Source organism: Bubalus bubalis, chromosome X, assembly GCF_019923935.1.
Source record: "Bubalus bubalis isolate 160015118507 breed Murrah chromosome X, NDDB_SH_1, whole genome shotgun sequence".
Lineage (NCBI taxonomy): Eukaryota > Metazoa > Chordata > Mammalia > Artiodactyla > Bovidae > Bubalus > Bubalus bubalis.
Window position 1 is genome coordinate 119,174,836 of NC_059181.1, and position 21,050 is coordinate 119,195,885.

The 21,050-nt window shown below is 45.6% G+C and overlaps 1 protein-coding gene across 11 annotated transcripts in view; it reads left to right on the plus strand.

The window, feature by feature from the left end:
- The first annotated feature begins 359 nt into the window (after positions 1-359).
- Positions 360-21,050, plus strand: part of ATP11C (ATPase phospholipid transporting 11C) — a 175,116-nt gene continuing 154,425 nt past the window's right edge. For 2 of the 11 annotated variants that reach the window (XM_044937338.1, XM_044937336.1), the window contains exon 1: positions 11,701-11,998. In XM_044937338.1, the coding sequence (XP_044793273.1) occupies positions 11,810-11,998 (189 nt within the window). In that variant the 5' untranslated portion in view covers positions 11,701-11,809. Of the gene's footprint in view, positions 396-5,600; positions 5,672-5,693; positions 6,088-6,407; positions 6,591-11,667; positions 11,999-21,050 lie in introns of those variants that run through there. The other 9 variants (XM_044937339.1, XM_044937334.1, XM_006058634.3 and 6 more) reach the window with 8 other exon arrangements.

The following is a 21,050-nucleotide window of genomic DNA, read 5'->3' on the forward strand; positions in this document are numbered from 1 at the left end:
TGCAGGGTGGGGAATGAACTGGGGAAGGCCAAGAGTTAGAAAGATACGGGTAAAACTGGTTTCAAGGAAACGTTAAGGGCAGCTTTGTAAGGGAGAGCAAAATTTCAAATGGGCAAAAGGTAGTCTTATGAGGTACTTTCAAAAGCTCAGCAGAGACCTTGGAATTTCTTTAACTTGCTGATGGCAGTGATAGACATGCTCATATAACAGCTTCAATTTTTTTTCCTTTTTTTTTAGTATTAGATGGAGGAGGGGACTCCTCCCGCTTCTCCTCACCCTCCTGCTGAATCCCCGAATTGCTGACCAACCAATTGACCCCAGAAGCAGTTTGCCTCCCTCCTTTCCAAGCCTGGACAGCCTCCGGTCCCCACTGGATGGTCTACCCACATGCCATGGTGAGATTTCTGAGGGGTTGAGGTGACCGAGGGGCTTGCACAGAAATAGGGCAGCAGAGTTGAAACGGTCAAGGAAGAACAGTTTCCCTTCCATTTCTGGGACAGTATGCATTAGCTCTAGTCGAGTTGAGATGGTAAAAAGGACAGGAGACTGCTTCCTCTGAACTCCTGCCTACAAGGAGCCTGGGGCTTCAGCTGCAGTCAGCTGAGGCACCATGAGAGTTGGTGTTATATACCATGGGGTCTGACAGTTCAGACAACCGGAAGTTAGTTTTTGCAGTTCTGTTTATGGAACTGGCCGAATGAAAATGCTGGCTGATGGTCTGCTTTTCATAGCCATTGACAACAGCTTCCTACAACACCTGGGTTTTCTTTGGAAGCTGTGAAGAGGCACTGAAAAGAACAAAAATAATTTCTTCTTGTCTAAAAAAAACCCACAAAAACTCACAAAGTAATCTGAATGTGTGTGAGAGTAACTCTAATTCAGGTTGCACTTGGATATGGAAAGAAACTACCTTGCATAAATTGCAGGTTTTGCTGAGCATATTTGATTTTTGTGGGATTGCATTTTTATAGTCAAGCAAATTAGTCTGGACCCATGAATATAGGTGTTGTGATGCAACAAACTAGGAAGATGAGGGAGAGACGGTGGAATTACAGTAACAAATGAAAATTTGACCAACAATATTTCTATATCTTGGGAGATCCTAAAAGGTTTGCTTTTAAGCTGGACAAAATGGCAATGGTATATGAGAAAATACTCACAAAACGATGTTTGAGAGAACACCGAAAACCAATATCCAGTTCTCTAAAGTTTTTTAATTTGGTCTGTTTGAATCTATAAGCTAAGTACATTTTTAAAATTTATTTCACAAATTGCATATGGAAAGATATTACTTATTATTTACTAGTAAGCATTTGCATATCCAAATGTCTAAATTCATTTTCTATTACCTATTTCACTGATAACGATGTCTCTTATTGATAAGGATTCTAGCTTTGCCTAGAACAATTGATAACAACCTCTTCAACCCACAAATTCCAGTCAATATCTAGAACAGTGCCTGCCACATAGTAGGTATTCAACAAACAATAAGTGAATTAAATTACATTAGTCGTTCTCCTCAACAAAAGTAGTCAGCAAAACTTTTTCTATTTGAAAATACATCTTTGAAATATTAGAGAGCAAAATCTAAGATCCATTTTGCCAATATAACAAAATATCCTAATATCTGATTGGGCTTCCCAGGTGGTTTAGTGTTAAAGAATAACCCTGCCAATGCAGGAGACACAGGTTAGATCCCTGGGTCGGGAAGATCTCCTGGACAAGGAAATGGCAACCTACTCCAGTATTCTTGTCCAGGAAATCCCGTGGACAGAGGAGCCTGGCGGGGACTGAGGGACTAAACAACAGCAGATTAATAGACATCTAACATAAATCTTAAAAATCATTAGACATGGCCTCAAGGGTGAGTAAATGCAAGGAACCACAATAGAGAAAGAAGTGGAAATGGACGGTTTTACTTCTAGGCAACCAGGACAGTTTGGGAACCTACCTTATGTGCCCTGCACTTAAGGCAATGAGGACAGGCTACTAGTGGCTCACACTATCAAGTGCAGACTTCCCAGGCGTTTCTGAAGATCCTAATGGGGAACGCAAAAGTAGGAAGTCAAGAAACACCTGGAGTAACAGGCAAATTTGGCCTTGGAGTACGGGATGAAGCAGGATAAAAGCTAATAGAGTTTTACCAAGAGAATGCACTGGTCATACCAAACACTCTCTTCCAACCACACAAGAGAAGACTCTACACATGGACATCACCAGATGGTCAACACCAAAATCAGATTGCTTATATTCTTTGCAGCCAAAGATAGAGAAGCTCTATACAGTAAACAAAAACAAGACCAGGAGCTGACTGTGGCTCAGATCATGAACTCCTGAGTGCCAAATTCAGACTTAAATTGAAGAAAGTAGGGAAAACCACTAGACCATTCAGGTATGACCTAAACCAAATCCCCTATGATTATACAGTGGAAGTGAGAAATAGATTTAAGGGACTAGATCTGATAGAGTGCCTGATGAACTATGTATAGAGCTTGATGACATTGTACAGGAGACAGGGATCAAGACCAGCCCCATGGAAAAGAAATGCAAAAAGCAAAATGGCTCTCTGAGGAGGCCTTACAAATAGCTGTGAAAAGAAGAGAAGCAAAAAGCAAAGGAGAAAAGGAAAGATATAAGCATCTGAGTGCAGAGTTCCAAAGAATAGAAAGGAGAGATAAGAAAGCCTTCCTTAGCGATCAATGCAAAGAAATAGAGGGAAACATCAGAATGGGAAAGACTAGAGATCTCTTCAAGAAAATTAGAGATACCAAGGGAACATTTCATGCAAAGATGGGCTCAATAAAGGACAGAAATGGTATGGACCAAACAGAAGCAGAAGATATTAAGAAGAGGTGCCAAGAATACACAGAAGAACTGTACAAAAAAGATCTTCATGACCCAGATAATCATGATGGTGTGATCACTGACCTACAGCCAGACATCCTGGAATGTAAAGTCAAGTGGGCCTTAGAAAGCATCACTACGAACAAAGCTAGTGGAGGTGATGGAATTCCAGTTGAGCTATTTCAAATCCTGAAAGATGATGCTGTGAAAGTGCTGCACTCAGTATGCCAGCAAATTTGGAAAACTCAGCAGTGGCCACAGGACTGGAAAAAGTCAGTTTTCATTCCAATCCCAAAGAAAGGCAATGCCAAAGAATGCCCAAACTACTGCACAATTGCACTCATCTCACACGCTAGTAAAGTAATGCTCAAAATTCTCCTAGCCAGCCTTCAGCAATATGTGAACCATGAACTTCCTGATGTTCAAGCTGGTTTTAGAAAAGGCAGAGGAACCAGAGATCAAATTGCCAACATCCGCTGGATCATGGAAAAAGCAAGAGAGTTCCAGAAAAACATTTATTTCTGCTTTATTGACTGTGTGGATCACAATAAACTGTGGAAGATTCTGAAAGAGATGGGAATACCAGACCACCTGACCTGCCTCTTGAGAAACCTGTATGCAGGTCAGGAAGCAACAGTTAGAACTGGACATGGAACAACAGACTGGTTCCAAATAGGAAAAGGAGTACGTCAAGGCTGTATATTGTCACCCTGCTTATTTAACTTATATGCAGAGTACATCATGAGAAACGCTGGGCTGGAAGAACACAAGCTGGAATCAAGATTGCCGGGAGAAATATCAATAACCTCAGACATGCAGATGACACCACCCTTATGGCAGAAAGTGAAGAGGAACTAAAAAGCCTCTTGATGAAAGTGAAAGAGGAGGGTGAAAAAGTTGCCTTAAAGCTCAACATTCAGAAAACGAAGATCATGGCATCCGGTCCCATCACTTCATGGGAAATAGATGGGGAAACAGTGGAAACAGTGTCAGACTTTATGTTTCTGGGCTCCAAAATCACTGCAGATGGTGACTGCAGCCATGAAATTAAAAGAGGGTTACTCCTTGGAAGGAAGGTTATGACCAACCTAGATAGCATATTAAAAAGCAGAGACATTGCTTTGCCAAGAAAGGTCCGTCTAGTCAAGGCTATGGTTTTTCCAGTGGTCATGTATGGATTGTGAAAGTTGGACTGTGAAGAAAGCTGAGCGCCGGAGAATTCATTCTTTTGAACTGTGGTGCTGGAGAAGACTCTTGACAGTCCCTTGGACTGCAAGGAGATCCAACCAGTCCATTCTCAAGGAGATCAGTCCTGGGTGTTCATTGGAAGGACTGATGCTAAAGCTGAAACTCCGATACTTTGGCCACCTCATGTGAAGAGTTGATTCATTGGAAAAGACCCTGATGCTGGGAGGGATTGGGGCAGGAGGAGAAGGGGACAACAGAGGATGAGATGGCTGGATGGCATCACCGACTCGATGGACGTGAGTTTGAGTGAACTCCGGGAGTTGGTGATGGACAGGGAGGCCTGGCGAGCTGTGATTCATGGGGTCCCAAAGAGTCAGACACGACTGAGTGACTGAACTGAACTGAACTGAATGAGTTTTCGAGTTCTCTCGGGGCCATGCCTGCGCACACATCCTGGGCGTCTGCCCAGAGTGTGTGTTCTTTTTCTTAGATCATCTGGCACGTCCTCGCTGACCCCTCCCTCCACCCTGGACTTTGCCCAAGGGGCTCCTTCTAAAGCTTTCTCACATAGCAAGGTCCAGTTTAACCTCCAGTGCTTTCGAGAAAGCTTCCCAGACCTCCTTTTGAGGTGCACCGGTGCTCTCAGCACTTGAAGCCTCTCATCTAGCAGTCAGGACTTTCTAACCTAATGTTTTTGCAGGTGAGTAGCCCCTTACCACAGTGGGGCACCCCTCCCCCGCCCCACGCTGGCGAGGTCTTTTCAGAATTCGCTGTATCCAGCCCCTAACACAGCCGAGTACAAAGAAAATGCCCAGAAAAGATCTGTTGAAATGGATCTAAACCCCAGAGGGGAAAGGAGACGTGTCCGTGCCCAGCATTAAAGGCCCTTCACGACCCCCAGGGGAGGCCCGCGGTGCAGCTGGCCCTGTCCCCAGCGCTTCACTGGCAGGAGACGGTGCCGCGGCAGAGGCTCCTATTAATGCCTCTCATCTCCTTTGACTAATTTCTTCTTTACTTTTGCAGAGGAATCTACATTCTGCTCCAGCAGCCTCGGGGCACGCCGTAAAGGGCGGTGCAAACCGAGCGACGTGGGCGTTGGGATGGCCAGTCTCAAGGCAATTTTAGCTTCGGCTTTCCTATGTAATGTGTAAAGTTTCCCAAACTCCAATTCTAAACTAGGAGCCGAGAGGGTAGAGCGTTTCCTGGTGCACAATTTTTCGCGTCCCAGGGAAGGTTCCGGGCGTTCGTGGCTTTGCCTCACAGATCCTTTTCACATTTCCCACCGCGGGGAATCTAAAGAGCGCTAGTGGCCTCCACTTCCAGCCCGAGCCGAGAACCGCGGTTCAGCCCTCAGGTCTCAGCCACTTCCTCCTTCAACCCTCTGGGCAAACCCAGAGCGGGCGAATGGGGGAGCTCCCAGCCCGCGGTACTAGGCGGAATCGGGGGCATGGCGGGACTACAACTCCCAGGATGCTTTGCGAGAAGCGAAGGGGCGGGGCTAGAGGGAGGGGCTTGGGGTATAGGCGGGAAGAGGGGGGGGTTTGGGGGTGGCAGGGAAATCCCGCCCCGCTGCGCAGCAGCGGCGACACAAAGCCTGACTTTACAACCTCAGAGAGAAAGTGGAAGTGAGATGGTTTAGGTGAGGAGACAGGACGAGAAAAAACCTGAGGAGGGAAAGGCGCGTAGGTAGCTGAGCGAAGCGAGGGTAGTGGGGAGATCCGCGCCTCGGCACACGAGGAGGGGGGCTCTTATAATTAGTCCCCCAGCCCGCGCCCCGCCCGCGCTGGGGTCTCCACAGCGCCCCGCCGGTCCCGGCTCCTCACGCAAAACCCGGCTCCGCCCCGCCGGGAGCGGGGAGCCCGGTTGCCTGGCGGGTTCGGGGCGGGCCGGCAGGCTGCACCGTGGCTCCCCGGCCCGAGTGCGGGACGGCCGGCGCGGCTGCCGCGGACCGAGGAGGGGCTGTGAGCGAAGCGGAGCGGCGGACGAATTAGGGCCGGGGCAGGGTAGGCTGCGGCTCCCGCACGAGCCAGGGGAGTAGTGTCGGGCTTAGGCGAGGTGAGGTGCGGGGCGCCTCGGGAGGGTCCCCCGTGGCCGCGAGCGGGGCGGGCGCACGCGGGCTGACCGCGGAAAAGCGGGCGGTGGCTCCGTGGCAGGGAAGAGTGCAGGCGGCGGGGTTCCGAGCCCGGCGCTGGTGGAGAGCTCTGGGCGTCCCCCTCCCGCGAGAGGAGCCTAGCGCTCCTCCGCCATCCCTCCCCCGCGCGTTCGGCTCGCTATCTCCACGGGCTGCTGCGGGAGAGGCGGGGCCACCGCCCCCGGCGCGGGGCGGGGCGGGGCGGGGCGGGGGGGGGGGTGAGTGAGGTGGGGCGGGGGCCGAGGGGGGCGGGGGGAGTTCGGAGGGCCGGCGGTTGGCGGGGCCGCGAGCCTCGCCGACCGTTTCGCGCCGCCGGCCCACGCCGCAGTGTCGTGTGTGGACGGCGCCTTCTCAGACAGCCCAGTAGAGTCCAGCACGGCGCCCGGCAGCCTTCGACGCGATGTTCCGCCGGAGCTTTAATCGTTTTGTAAGTACACTCGCTGCGGCTCCCCGCGTGTCGGTTCGCTTGCTCGCCAGCCCCTTCGCCCGGTCCCTCAGAACAGTTTCCTGAGGGGAAGAGTGCGTCTCTGGGAGACACCAGCGGCGCCCGCTCTTACATTTTCACTGAAATGACGCTGCCCGGGGCGGTCGGGGTGGGGAGTCAGATAGGGCTCTCGGAGCACCCCGCCACCCGACCCCGACCCATTTATCCGGAGCTTCCCTGGGCTGTTCCTTACAAACTGCCTCGGACGGGGAGGGGGGGCGCCCTCCGAGCTGGATGGTGGGGGACCCCCGGGGGTTTCCGACCCAGGGGTCCCTCGGTGTGCCAGTTACTCGAAGATGGCGTTTTATTATCAGGGAGGTTGCTTTCTTTTGTGTCCTCTGCCACGAGCACATGGAGGTAAACCTAGACCTGTCACCGTGGTCCAAAAAAGCCCTGGGGGCTGAGGGGTGGGCGGCTGGGGCCGGGCTCAGCCTGGCCCGGGCCTCGGCCGGCTGCTCACCCGAGGCCGGGCAAACTTTGGAGACCCAGCCTGAGCCTCTCACCTTGAGGGTTTAATAAAAGCGAGGGCGATCGTCGGGGTGGGCTGAGTCGAGGTGGAGACGCGAGGAGGCTGCACCGCCGCTGCCAGGCGAGCGCCGGGGCTGAAGCCTCGCCAAGCCCCGAACGCCCCAGACCCTGACCCGGGGGAGGAGGCGAGCTGCGGCTGGACTCCTCAGTCCACGTCGACCCCCGCCTCCCCGATCCCCAGAAAAGGGAATTTTATTGCCGAGGAAGTTTGGCACCCGGAAAACCGATTACTGACTTCCTTGAGTAACCTGTTCACTCCTAGAGGGTACGTGAAGAATGGAGTGAAACCGGGACCATCTACTTCTATGCTGCTATTAGTAGCAACTTCCTTAATTGCAAGATGAGGTGGCGGGAATAGGATTTTATTTCTGCCAGTAATGTGAAAGGAAGGATTCGTCAATAAATGTTTTTCCTGGCCTTAGGAGAAATGGTTGAGTGCTGTGCGCGCCTACCAACCCCCCTTACAAGGTCTGTTAAAGAACTTGTCGGTTTGGCTGTTTTCCTGCGATTATTCGTAATCGAAGCATTGCTAGCATTTTTCACGCATCGGATGAATTTGCTCTCGTTATTTTTTCTGCATTTGAAACTTTCACAAATGTATCCTGGCTAAACGAAGTAATTGTATGTCCCCTTCTAGGCTATTATTATCACAAGAGTGCTGTTAATGTTTTTCTAAAGGTTTACCTCACCAGAAGCATGTCTTATGAAATTGGAGCAGGTTTACCTGTGGCACAGCAATAGAGGTTGTGCCTATCAGGATTTTGAAATCCGTAGGAATTGGCTTGTACTGTATGCTTTGCTAAAGCAAGTGACTAAAATTGGTTTCTCACATTTAGCCTGAGAAGGTAAAAACATTGTGCTTCATAGTCCTATTTCATGTAGATTCTTGTGATCCTGAGTGTTATTTGGGGGTGTAAGAAAAGGAAAGGTGACAAAGAAGACTAATTGTAATATTTGGGAAGAGGATAATCTTTTCACATGGCATTCTTATACTGGAAAACAACTGGACTGTGGTTTGTAATATATTCGGTAGCTCAACATTGAGATGATGACATCCCCCCCCACCCTTTTTAAGGATTTGAACATTTGAAACCAAACAACCTGTCTAAAAGTATCAGTCTAAAAGCCCCCCTTCATCTTTCTTTTGCTCAGAGTGGTCTGCATTGTTTGAGTCTAGTAAGGAAGCAGTGCTGGCCAGGGAAGGCAGGGCATGCAGTAGAATTTGCAGCAGTTGTTGAGGTGCCAGCCTGCAGGTTTTGAGGCTAGTACTTTGCATCCCCGTCCAAGATCTCTGCGGAGAATATGCTTACACTGAAAGGAGCTTTGACCTCATTGTTTCGGCTGGAATACTCGACTGCTCACATTTTCCTGAGCAACCATGACTCTGGTTAAGTCTCCAGAATTTCTACCAGTGCCGTGAACTGAAAGCTTCTCAGGAGTTGTATCTGAGCCCTAGGCCTAGGGCAAAGAATTAATCTGCAAACCCTTGGATGGAATGTGAAATATACTATCAAATACTTACTGCTAAAGAATGACTTCAGAAATAATTGGTGGGGGGCGGTTTTTAGCTCCCCTAGTCAGTAAGCAAAATGCTGTCCTCATCTTTTCCTTGGTAGAGACTGAGTGGCACTCCCATTTACATCACTAGAAGGATACAACTAAAGATTTAGGTTCGTCTTTGCCTTGCACAGCAATATAGATGTAGTCTAAGTTGTGTGCTTTTATATTTTGGAGATGGGGCTATGAATTCCTTTCAAAATTAAGTGTTTTTCTTGTGTACCTGTGTACATCTGAAATTGACTTTGAATGTGATATAAATTCCAGTGGTGTTGATTGTAGTTCTTGGTCACTGAAAACTAGATACTACATGTTAGGACAGGGCTTTACATTTGAAGGGCTTCCCTTGTGGGTCAGCTGGTAAAGAATTGGCCTGCAGTGCAGGAGACCTGGGTTCTATCCCTGGGTTGGGAAGTATTCCCTGGAGAAGGGAAAGGCTACCCAGTATTCTGGCCTGGAGAATTCCATGGACTGTATAGTCCGTGGGGTTGTAAAGAGTCAGACACGACTGAGCGACTTTCACTTAGATTTTAAACCTAACATGGGAAGTACTATCATCTTTTACAGCTCAGTAGAGAAGGCAATGGCAACCCACTCCAGTACTCTTGCCTGGAAAATCCCATGGACGAAGGAGCCTGGTAGGCTGCAGTCCATGGGGTCGCTAAGAGTCTGACACGACTGAGCAACTTCACTTTCACTTTTCACTTTCATGCATTGGAGAAGGAAATGGCAACCCACTCCAGTATTCTTGCCTGGAGAATCCCAGGGACAGGGGAGCCTGGTGGGCTGCCGTCTATGGGGTTGCACAGAGTCGGACAGGACTGAAGCGACTTAGCAGCAGCAGCAGCAGTATTTGCCGAATCATTTTAAAAACGCCATTTATTTCTCCAGGCCCAGGTTCTCCAGTTTTGAAAGAGAAAGTTCTTTCAGTTCAGTTCAGTCACTCAGTCGTGTCTGACTCTTTGTGACCCTATGAATTTCAGCACGCCAGGCCTCCCTGTTCATCACCAACTCAGACTCACGTCCATCGAGTCCATGATGCCATCCAGCCATCTCATCTTCTGTCGTCTCCTTTTCCTCCTGCCTCCAATCCCTCCCAGCATCAGAGTCTTTTCCAATTAGTCAACTCTTCACATGAGGTGGCCAAAGTACTGGAGTTTCAGCTTTAGCATCATTCCTTCCAAAGAATACCAGGACTGATCTCCTTTAGAATGGACTGGTTGGATCTCCTTGCAGCCCATGGGACTCTCAAGAGTCTTCTCCAACACCACAATTCAAAAGCATCAATTCTCCGGCGCTCAGCTTTCTTCACAGTCCAACTCTCACATCCATACATGACCACTTGACTAGATGGACCTTTGTTGACAAAGTAATGTCTCTGCTTTTTAATATGCTATCTAGGTTGGTCATAACTTTCCTTCCAAGGAGTAAGCGTCTTTTAATTTCATGGGTGCAGTCACCATCTGCAGTGATTTTGGAGCCCCCCAAAATAAAGTCTGACACTGTTTCCACTGTTTCCCCATCTATTTCCCATGAAGTGATGGGACCAGATGCCATGATCTTAGTTTTCTGAATGTTGAGCTTTAAGCCAACTTTTTCACTCTGCTCTTCCACTTTCATCAAGAGGCTTTTTAGTTCCTCTTCACTTTCTGCCATAAGGTAAAGTTCTTTAGCTTGAGCTAAAAGAAATAGTGATTCATTGCATTTTCTAAAGACACGGCCTTGATGTCTTTGCCATTAAAAAATTGTATTTCCTTTTTGATGAATTATGACTTCACTTCTGACAATTTTATGGTAGAAATAAATTGGTGGATTTGGTATAGGATTTTTGGATTTAGGTATGTAGGGGATGTCTTAAAAGATTTAAGAGTTGGGATGTCTGAGAGTATAATAAAAACTATATAGCCTATTCTCAGTCAACATCTCCAGTCTCCATAAATAAAATAAACAATGGTAGTTTTTTCTGTACAATTTACTTTCCTGTAAAAGAATGTTTAATTGGAAGTCTGGACTAATTGAGACTTAAGCGTCAGGGACTTTTATTCTATCTTTTACTCTTCGTGAGTTTCATAGTGATTACACTAGCATTTTCACATGAGTTGAAAGGTTTAATGAGAATCTAAACAACAAGAATTCCCCCCATTTGGCTTATTCACTTATTTCATGCTAACAAACAAGACATTACTTGATAAAGTAGTTCAGGGGACTTGGCCAGGTGGATGCTATTTAACTAACCTGTCAGAGAATGATGTTAAATAGGTGTGAATTTCTAGATCATTGACATATAAAAGCTTAAGTTTCGAGTTGAAATACTGGGAAAAAACTTATCTCTCTGATTCTAGTAGCTCTCAAACTGTTTTGGCTCCATAAAGCATGCAGCATATAGTAATATCATCACATAGAAAATGTTGTATCTGTCGAAGACACCCAGGACTGAAAAGAAGTTGACTGCATAAGGTATTTTAAGGAAAATTCAAAATAAGATAAAAAAATATTCAAAATAATGAAATAGGTAGCTAATGTATTTCTTTGAGTCTGATCTCTGGTGGCCTTTGCCTGCAGTGGCTTGAAGAAGGATTTCCGTTTTGGGCCAGAGATTGAAGGCAGGTGGCAGCAATGAGAGCACTGAATCCTGGCCACTAGACCACCAGGGCCAGTGGCCTGTGACAAGACCCTGGCCCTTTGGCTTTGTAGAAATGAATTGCCACAAAGAGATGGAAAGTAGTGAAATAAGTAAAGTGTTTATTAGGAGGAAAAAGTGTACGTGTGGATAGACATACATAGGTGGGCTCAGAGAGAGAGCTGTGCCCTTGTGTTAGTTTGAATCACTTACATGGGGTATTTCTTCCGGGTTTCCTTTGCCTCATAATCTTGCTCTGCCTGGCTCTGAGTCTGCAGTTTAGTTTATCTCAGAATCTTCCCATGTGTGCACCCACTTCTCTTGGCTAAGATGGAGTCTAGTGAAGAGGCCTCTGGGTAGGTTGACATTGCCTACTGTGGGGTGCATCCCCTCCCTTTTGACATTCGAGGAGGCTTTCTGCGCCTGTGTAGTCGGGAAGGCCTCCTTGACCTCGAGAATGAGGAATGTGTGGTCTATCTCTTATCTGGGCAGCTCCTCTCCTCTGGCTGTTATCTTTGTCTTGGAGTATCTGTCCACAGGGGACAAACTCCAGCTGCTCAGCTTGGGGCCCATCTGTCTGCTGCCTCAAGTCCAAGGCAAGACCAATTTAGTGAAGCAATATATGGAGACAGTGAATAAAATTCAGGTAATTTGGGGGTCTTTTTGGAGCAAGGTTTTTTGTTTTCTCTTTGAATTAATATTATCAGAGTAATTATACTTTTTTTTCTTGTTTCACTTTACTAAAATCCTCAGCCTCACATTGCTGTGCATGGAAAATATTGATGAGTTTTATTATGTTTAGCAAGTTATCTGAATGTATGTAGTGCAGTATTTTTGCATTTACTCCAGCATTACAAATGGCCTGTTCATCTTTGCCCCTACCAGGTAGTTCATACATGGCTGGATTTTTTTAAAAATTAATGATTTATTTTGGCTGCACTGGGCATCAGTTGTGGCACCTGGGATCCAGTTCCCAGACTAGGGATCAAACCCGGGCTCCCTGCTTTGGGAGCTTAAAGTCCCAGCCAGAGGACTACCCAGGAAGTCCCCATGGCTGTGTTTAACAGGTGAATTTGCCCCTTTTAAAAGCAAACTTTTATTATCGTATTTTAATTTCTTTGAGGGCGGGGGTCCCTTTTCCCGGCATAAAGAACTTCCCCCACCAGGGATCAAATCCGCACCTCCTACGGTAGAACCGCAGTCTTAACCACTGGACACCAGGTAAGCCCCTGTCATTTCCTTTTAATTTCTGTGGCACTTTACATTAGTCTTTCTCCACTGGGAGAGAATCCATTCCTAATGTCCTAGAGAATCCGTTTTGTTATACTTATCTCCTGTGCATGCATCTGTAGATGAGGAATTCCAGTTGAAAAAGGCTGCCCTAGACGTTGAAAGCTGCTGGGGGCAGGGACAGTTGGCACAGTGCCTGGTGCATAGTAGGTGTTTGATAAATATTTGAATGAAAAATTTTTATGTTTCACATAAATAATAGCTTCTGCTCATAGTGATATTTATGAAATTCTTATGAAAAATGGTTAAAAATGAGGAGTTCCAGTTAATTGGGTGTGATACTGTGATTTATAATAACAAATATATATGTGTATTTGGTCTTTGCCTGTTTCTGGCCCAGAGCTCCTAAAACCCTTGGCATTTCTGACTTTGAGAGCAATAAAGGTGTGTTTTATAATGTTAATGAGGTGAATTGGGAAAGCATCTCTGGTTGGCGGCTGGTCACCAGGGAAACCAACCCTTTGATTAGAGGGTTGGAACTTTCAGTTCCACTCCCCTGATTTCTGGGGATTGGAGAGGGCCTGGTGATTGAGTCACCAGTGACCAATGGGTTAGTCAATCATGCCTATTAATGAAGCCTGTATAAACCCCCCAAAAAAACAGGGTTTGGAGAGCTTCCAGGTTGGAGATTTGCGAAGAGCAGGCTGTGCTCCTTAGAGAGAGCACAGAAGCTCCATGCCCTTTCCCCATTCCTTGCCCTATACATCTCCTCCATTTGGCTGATCCTTGTATAATAAACCAGTGATCTAGGAAGTAAAGTGATTCTCTGAGTTCTGTAAGCCACTCTAGTGGAACTTCTGATTTATAGTCAGTCAGTCAAAAGTACTGCTAACAACCTGGATTGAGGCTGGTGTCTGAAACCCAAGGTGGAGGTTGTTGGGAAGCCCAGTTTGTAGTCAGTTGGTCAGAAACACAGCTGATAACCTGGACCTGCTGCTGGTGTATGAAGTGGCTGGCTGGGAGAGTCCTGTGGGACTGAGTGCCTAACCTGGGGTATCTGATGCTACCTCTCGTCAGAAATTGGAGAAGGCAATGGCAACCCACTTCAGTACTGTTGCCTATAAGTTGAATTATGGGACACTCAGGTGATGTCTGAGAATTGCTTGTTGGTGTGGGGACACCCCTCCATATTGGAACTATGATCAGAACCTAAACATTGGTGTGTACTGATTACCAATTTTTAAACTATTAGAATAAATATATCTATACTGACCATAGTATAATCTCTTAGATGATTACACCATTTTATGATCTTGCAGAGCGTTATTTCATTCAACAAATATTCACTGAACATCTGTTATATACTGGGCACTATAGTAGGCCCTGGGACACATTGGTGAGCAAGACAAACTCCCTGTCTTCATGAGTGTTGATGGTCATTACGTACACGGCTGTGGATTTAGAGGACGTGGTGACTGCTCTGTAACACATTTGTGACAAACCATGCAACTTGCTTTTTTGTGAATAAGTTACTATTATATGCTTACTTGTTTGTCTTTCTACTAGAAATAGAGTGAACAATTTTGATTATTTTCTGGTTGTTTGGATTTCAGATAAAAAGGAATTTGTTGCATTTGACACCTTCAATATGACCTGGACATCACAAAGGGCTCTTTTGCAAATAGATGTTAGTCTGATTCTCTGTAAAGTGGGACACCTATTTAGGAATGAATCACTACTACTTGAAGTAAATATTAGATAACCTGAAAACAAGTTTTGTCTTTTTTTTAAAATCCTGATCTGGGTTTTGCTGATTCAGCAACATAAAACTCGGAATGTCTTCTGAACACCTATAAGGGTTTACTGTTTGCTCCTTCTGTTTATGATTATTGTGCATAATTCAACCCTTTAGTGGGTGATACTGAGTGCCTATAAATCAGGTAGTTTCCAGTGCTCTTAACGAGCTTTTAGCAGAAGTGAGATTTGAGCAGGTAAAGCTGGCCAATTTCATATTGATACAACTATCCAGGTGAGCTTGTTTCCTCATGTAGGCTGCCGGTTGACCAGTGTGCAGTGGGTTCTGAAAGGTAAAGTATAGCCAGTGGCCCCTGTGCTGTGCTTAGTCACTCAGTCATGTCCGACTCTTTGTGACCCCATAGACTGTAGCCCAGGCTCTTCTTTCCATGGGGATTCTCCAGGCAAGAATACTGGAGTGGGTTGCCATGCCCTCCTCCAGTGGATCGTCCCAACCCAGGAATCCAGCCAGGGTCTCCTGCATTGCAGGCGGATTCTTTACCATCTGAGCTACTAGTGGCCCCTAGAGAACCATAAGTAACATCCCTGCCTCTGGATGATGTGCAGAGAACTAGCTCATGAGTGAATTCAAATACTGGTTTGTTGAGTGATGGGAAAAAATCATTAAGGTTGACTGCTTGTTTAACTTGGTATAAATTCTCCCAAAGAGGTGGAAGCATGGGACACAAATGAAAAACACTTTTTTTCCCCCTCAAGGTGGTGGAGTTCCCTGTACATTTGTAGTGCTTTATATGGAATAATCTTTTGCATCTGGAATTCTTCAGATTGGAGGGAATTTTCTGGTTGGGCAGAGTGAGGTTCTAGGCTTCCATAAGTGAAGTAGGTGCTATTTTCAAGTTTGTTTACATTCACTTAACACTAACCTCGGAGAAGGCAATGGCAACCCACTCCAGTACTCTCGCCTGGAAAATTCCATGGACGGAGGAGCCCGGTAGGCCACAGTTCATGGGGTTGCTAAGAGTCGGACACGACTGAGTGACTTCACTTTCACTTTTCACTTTCATGCATTGGAGAAGGAAATGGCAACCCACTCCAGTGTTCTTGCCTGGAGAATCCCAGGGATAGGGGAGCCTGGTGGGCTGCCGTCTATGGGGTCGCACAGAGTTGGACACGACTGACGTGACTTAGCAGCAGCAGCAGCAGCAACAGTAACCTTCCTGGCCTGGGATAAGGGTAGGTCAGTGGTGACTGTAAAACAAACATTAGCACGACTGCAGCATATGTTAACACTACTGCAGTTTAGTGATGAATGAGTACTCAGCACTGCAGATATGGGCGTGGGGTGCCCTGTGCCAGTACATTGGCAGGCAGCCCCACACTTACTGCAGTGTGTGGAGGGATTGCTGGTTTGGCTGACTTACTGATTGTTTGAGGTTTATAGATAATATTGGACTGTGGATATCCAGATTTGGGAGGTTAATATGTATTTGTGAAATACAGATTGTCATCCATTTTTTGCCCTATATTTATTTAATGAAATATGGGAGGATTGGTGAAGATTGTTCAAGCAGATACCGTGTATATGTTGTCATAAAGTAGTGTGGCTATATTTTTCTAGTCTCTTTTTCATGTAGATATTGAAAAAATCAGCAGTTTTCTTGATAATGATTATGCCTTTAGCACAGCATCAAGTAAACAGTAGATGCTCAATAAATACTTTCTGAATTGATAGCATAGTCTGAGTCAGTAATAGAAGTTGAAAAATGACCAGCTACTGAGAAGCTTATGTGTTTCAGACTGGGCTACCAATGAGTGCATGGCACTAAAAATAACATCCTTTCAGTTACAAAATACTACACTATATTTATTCTAAATGAGAAAAAAAATTATACTTTCCTACCCATTTAAAAAGGAAAAGCTTTAGCATTTACTTGACGCTAGTTTCTCGACCAGCAAAAAAGATTATGTTTAGTGCCTTCCCCTTTGTTGGCCAGTCACAGAAAACTATAACCCATATCCTGTTCTCAACTTCTAAAATTATAAACAAATTCATATTCTTTTTGTTAAATCCCATGCATAAGCTTATATTTTCTGTTGCCACCAGCACATCAAATCTTTTTGAAAACCAAAGCTGCAGAATTCACTCTCCCAAGAGCGTTATTTGGATTCCGGATTCCACTTGGTATTTGGTGCTGGGTGGATACCTGCAGTGAGAAGGCAGAGCAACCAGAGGAATTGTGGAGTTTGAGGGAAGCAGTTTTGTTGAGAAAAGAGCCTTAACCTTGTTTAAAAGGGTTAGTGCAAGTCCTGGTTTTGCCATTTACATCCTAGCTTGGGAATTGGGCACTGTAGTTCCTGTACATCAAACTGTTCCCCAAAGTGTGGTCCTTAGACTACCTGCAGAAGAATCATCTGGGAAGCTTATTAGAAATAGACATTCTTGAGCCTCAAACCTACTGAATCCAAGTCTCAGGTGATAGGTGCCAGGAAACTGCATTTTTAGCAGGCACTCCAGGTAGTTCCTCAGTTCACAAAAAATTGGAGAACATCCATATTCAATAACCTGGAGAAGGGAACGGCTACCCACTCCAGTATTCTGGCCTGGAGAATTCCATGGACTGTATGGTCCATGGGGTTGCAAAGAGTCAGACACGACTGAGTGACTTTCACACACATATTCGATAAACACTGAAGTGTTTATTTTCTGTGTACACTCTGTTCCTGTTTCTGAAGTCTCCTTTCTTCACCTATAGAATGAACATCACACCTACTTGGCATGATTGTTGAAGTTTGGTAGGCTATTCAGCACATACCAATTGTGCCAGAGGTCCCCAGAACCACGCCCAGGTTCGATGGCTTACTGGCCGAACTCAGAAGACTCAGCATATAGTTGTCCTCACAGCTCTGATTTATTATAGAGAAAGGCTCCAAAGCAAAGTCAGCAAAGGGAAAAGGCTCAAGAGGCCATGTCTGCAGGAACCCAGGCACAGCTCCCAACAGTCCTCTCCCAGTGGAGTCACACAGGTTGTGCTTAATTCCTCCCAGCAATGTGTTGTCTCCAAAGGGAGCTTCTCAGAGACTCAGTGCCCAGGGTGTTTATTGGGAGCTGGTCACATAGACACACCTCCTCTGCCTGGTACATGCAGAATTTCAGACTCCCAGAAGGAAAACAGGTATTTAGCATAAACCATAACGTTGTGCCAACAGTTGAGGCACAGCGAGCTATTCTTACCACTTAGGATGGTGGGAACCTTCCCCACGTCCAATTCCCCAGACATCAGCTGTGTCTATACCAACCTTGTAAGCAGACACTTTTAAGAATAGCAGTCAGACCTGCTCGGTTAACTTTTTCACTGTTAGGAAATACTGGTATTTTTCAGAGAAGGGAAATGACTGACCCTTGGTCATTAAGCTAATCAAGCAGCAGAACTGAGTCTGTCTGAAACTCCCAGCAATCATCACCTTGTTCTCATTGCTGTACACATCGTGCTTCTGGATGATAGGTCATTGCTTTGAAGATCGTTGAATGTATTCACTGTCGCTTGTAGCAGAAGAGCAGCCTGCCGGTGATAAATTGATGCACCCAGTGGGGGAGCCAGGAAGTATTGATGTTTCTGCCAGTTTAGCGTCAACACTTGCTGGTTTCCTCTCTGGAGCATCACTGAATTCGTGGATTTTCAGTTTTTCTGACTTTTGTCACTGCCCCAACTTCTCCATGTTCCATCCATTTACCCATAGTCCCAGCCAACACTCATTAGCATCATTACTTCATCCCATTCTGTGATGCTTAGCTGTTAGCTTATAAGCAGCCAATTTTAAAAATCCTTTTGGGTAACACAGGTCCAAAGAGCAGGCATAGTGAAGAGTATTTGGTCAAGGATAATTATATAGGAAAGACTGCCAAAAGGAAGTCTAAATTCTTGGGCTAATGAATGAATTTTATGGAAATGTTTATAAGTAGTACTTTACTTCAGGATTTTTGAGTTCTGTGATCATGGAAAACCTCAGTGGTATCTCTGGTTATTCTTAGTTTCAATCTTTTTTTTTAATCTGTTATCAAAAAAGAAAATTAATAATTCTGTTATGATTTGGGGCAAAGAATAAATTAGGAAATCATACTGGAAGATGCAGTAATCCTGCAGCTCAACGGGGAGCAGAAGCCAGGAGGGAGCTGTCACAAATAAGTAACAGCTGGGTAGAGCAGATTATGTAAGTTATACCTGTTGTGTAAGCAGTGGGGATGTTCTTGAAGCTTCACAATTAATGTAGCTTGCAGTAATATAGATTAAGGGATCTATAATGTAGTGCACAGTTTACTTTTGGCTTCTTTTCTGAAAACATCCATATGAATCAGAAGCTTCCTTTGAACACCCGTGCCCTACTGTAGAGGTATGTAAGGCACAGACTTGCTCTCCAGTAGGTTGCAGTCTATTAGAGACAGAAGACCACGCATAAGAGCAACCTCCCCAGGCAGCAGGTAATCAGTGCTATCCTCCTGAAGGTACACACAGGAAGTGCCGCCGGCATTCAGACTAGTGCACCAACTCCATTGGCAGGAGTGCCAGTAGACACTTCTGAAATCCATTATTCCAATGATGGTGGTCCTCAATCTTCTGATTTGATACAGAAACTGGGATGGAATAAGCATTTGGGGTAGTATTTCATGACCCTGCTTCATAATAACATTATATGACTGGTTATTTGGTTTTCCTGGTTACATAATAAGTGCACACTTCCAGAAATTTTTACTACATGGGGACAATATGGTAGTTTATTATCTTGAGTACTGTTAGTCGTTTTAAAAAGCTGGGGATCCAGCATTTGTCCAGGAGCACCTTACTTATAGTAACACTTCTGTTTCACTGTCATTAAACAGCATAGCTCTCTATTTTTTTTTTTTAATTTAGCTGCACCAGGCTGTAGTTGGGAGAAGGCGATGGCACCCCACTCCAGTACTCTTGCCTGGAAAATCCCATGGACGGAGGAGCCTGGAAGGCTGCAGTCCATGGGGTCGCTAAGAGTCAGACACGACTGAGCGACTTCCCTTTCACTTTTCACTTTCACGCATTGGAGAAGGAAATGGCAACCCACTCCAGTGTTCTTGCCTGGAGAATCCCAGGGACGGGGGACCCTGGTGGGCTTCCGTCTAGGGGGTCACACAGAGTAGGACACGACTGTAGTGACTTAGCAGCAGTAGCAGCAGGCTGTAGTTGCAGCATGTGGGCTCTAGTTCCCTGATGAGGGATGAAACCTGGGCCCCCTGCATTGGGAACTTGGAGTGTCAGCCACTGGACCACCAGGGAAGTCCCAACATGGTTCTTAATAGACATTCAGATCTGACCTTCATTGTACCTTTGTGGTTTAGTCACTAAGTCATGTCCAACTCTTCTATGACTCCATGAACTGTAGCCCGCCAGGCTCCTCTGTCCATGGGATTTCCCAGGCAAGAATACTGGAGTGGGTTGCCATTTCCTTCTCCAGGGAATCTTTCTGACCTTCATTGTACCTTACCAGAACATGAATTGCATCTTATTCCCACAGAGTTCATCACCACAGGCTGTTGATGCTAACTTGTACTTAATCATCATGACTGCCGCTCTAGTCCAAGTCATCAGCATCTCTTCTCTTTCACATTTGTTCCTCCTCCAGTCTTCCCTCTTTCAACAGATGGCACCATCTTCTACCTAATAGCTCAAGCTAGAACCGTAGCTGCTGCTGCTGCTGCTGCTGCTGCTAAGTCGCTTCAGTTGTGTCTGACTCTGTGCGACCCCATAGACGGAAGCCCACTAGGCTCCCCCGTCCCTGGGATTCTTCAGGCAAGAACACTGGAGTGGGTTGCCATTTCCTTCTCCAATGCAGGAAAGTGAAAAGTGAAATTAAAGTTGCTCAGTCGTGTCCGACTCTTAGCGACCCCATGGACTGCAGCCTACCAGGCTCCTCCATCCATGGGATTTTACAGGCAAGAGTACTGGAGTGGGGTGCCATTGCCTTCTCTGAGAACCCTAGCAGTCATCCTTAATAACGCCTTTCCCTTTATCTCCTACATCTGTTCTCAGCAAATCCAATAGATTCTAATTCAGAAAGAGTTCTCAAAGCCATCCACTTCTCTACTTTGCCATCCCTACCACCATCCAAGTCCAAGCTACCACTCTCACTTATCTGGACCATTGCAGTAGATGATCTCATCTACTTCTGCACTCTCCAATCCACCTTCCACACAGCATCAAAGGGATCTTTCACAGGTGTGTATTTGAAAGCCTTCAGTGACTTTCCAGTACTGTCTAGATAAAGACCTGACCAGTATCAGGTGATTGACTTATTTCACTTAGCATGTTTTCAAGGTTTATTTGTATTGTAGCATGTATCAGTAGTTCATTCCTTTTTATGACTGAATAATACTCCACTAAATAGATATACCACATTTTGTTTATCCATTTGTCAGCTAATGGGCATTTGGATTGTTTATATTTTTTTGCTATTATGAATAATAATTCTGCCTTGGACATTTTTGTATATGTTTTTGTGTGGACACATTTTCGTTTCTGTTGGCTGTGTACCTAGATTTGGAATTGCTGGGTTAAATATTTAATTCTATGTTTAACATTTTGAGGAACTGCCAAACGTTTCCACAGCTCTTCTGTATTTATTACTTTAAAAAATTCTGTTAAAAGACATAGATAAAATTTATCCTAAACTTTTTAAAGTATATAGTT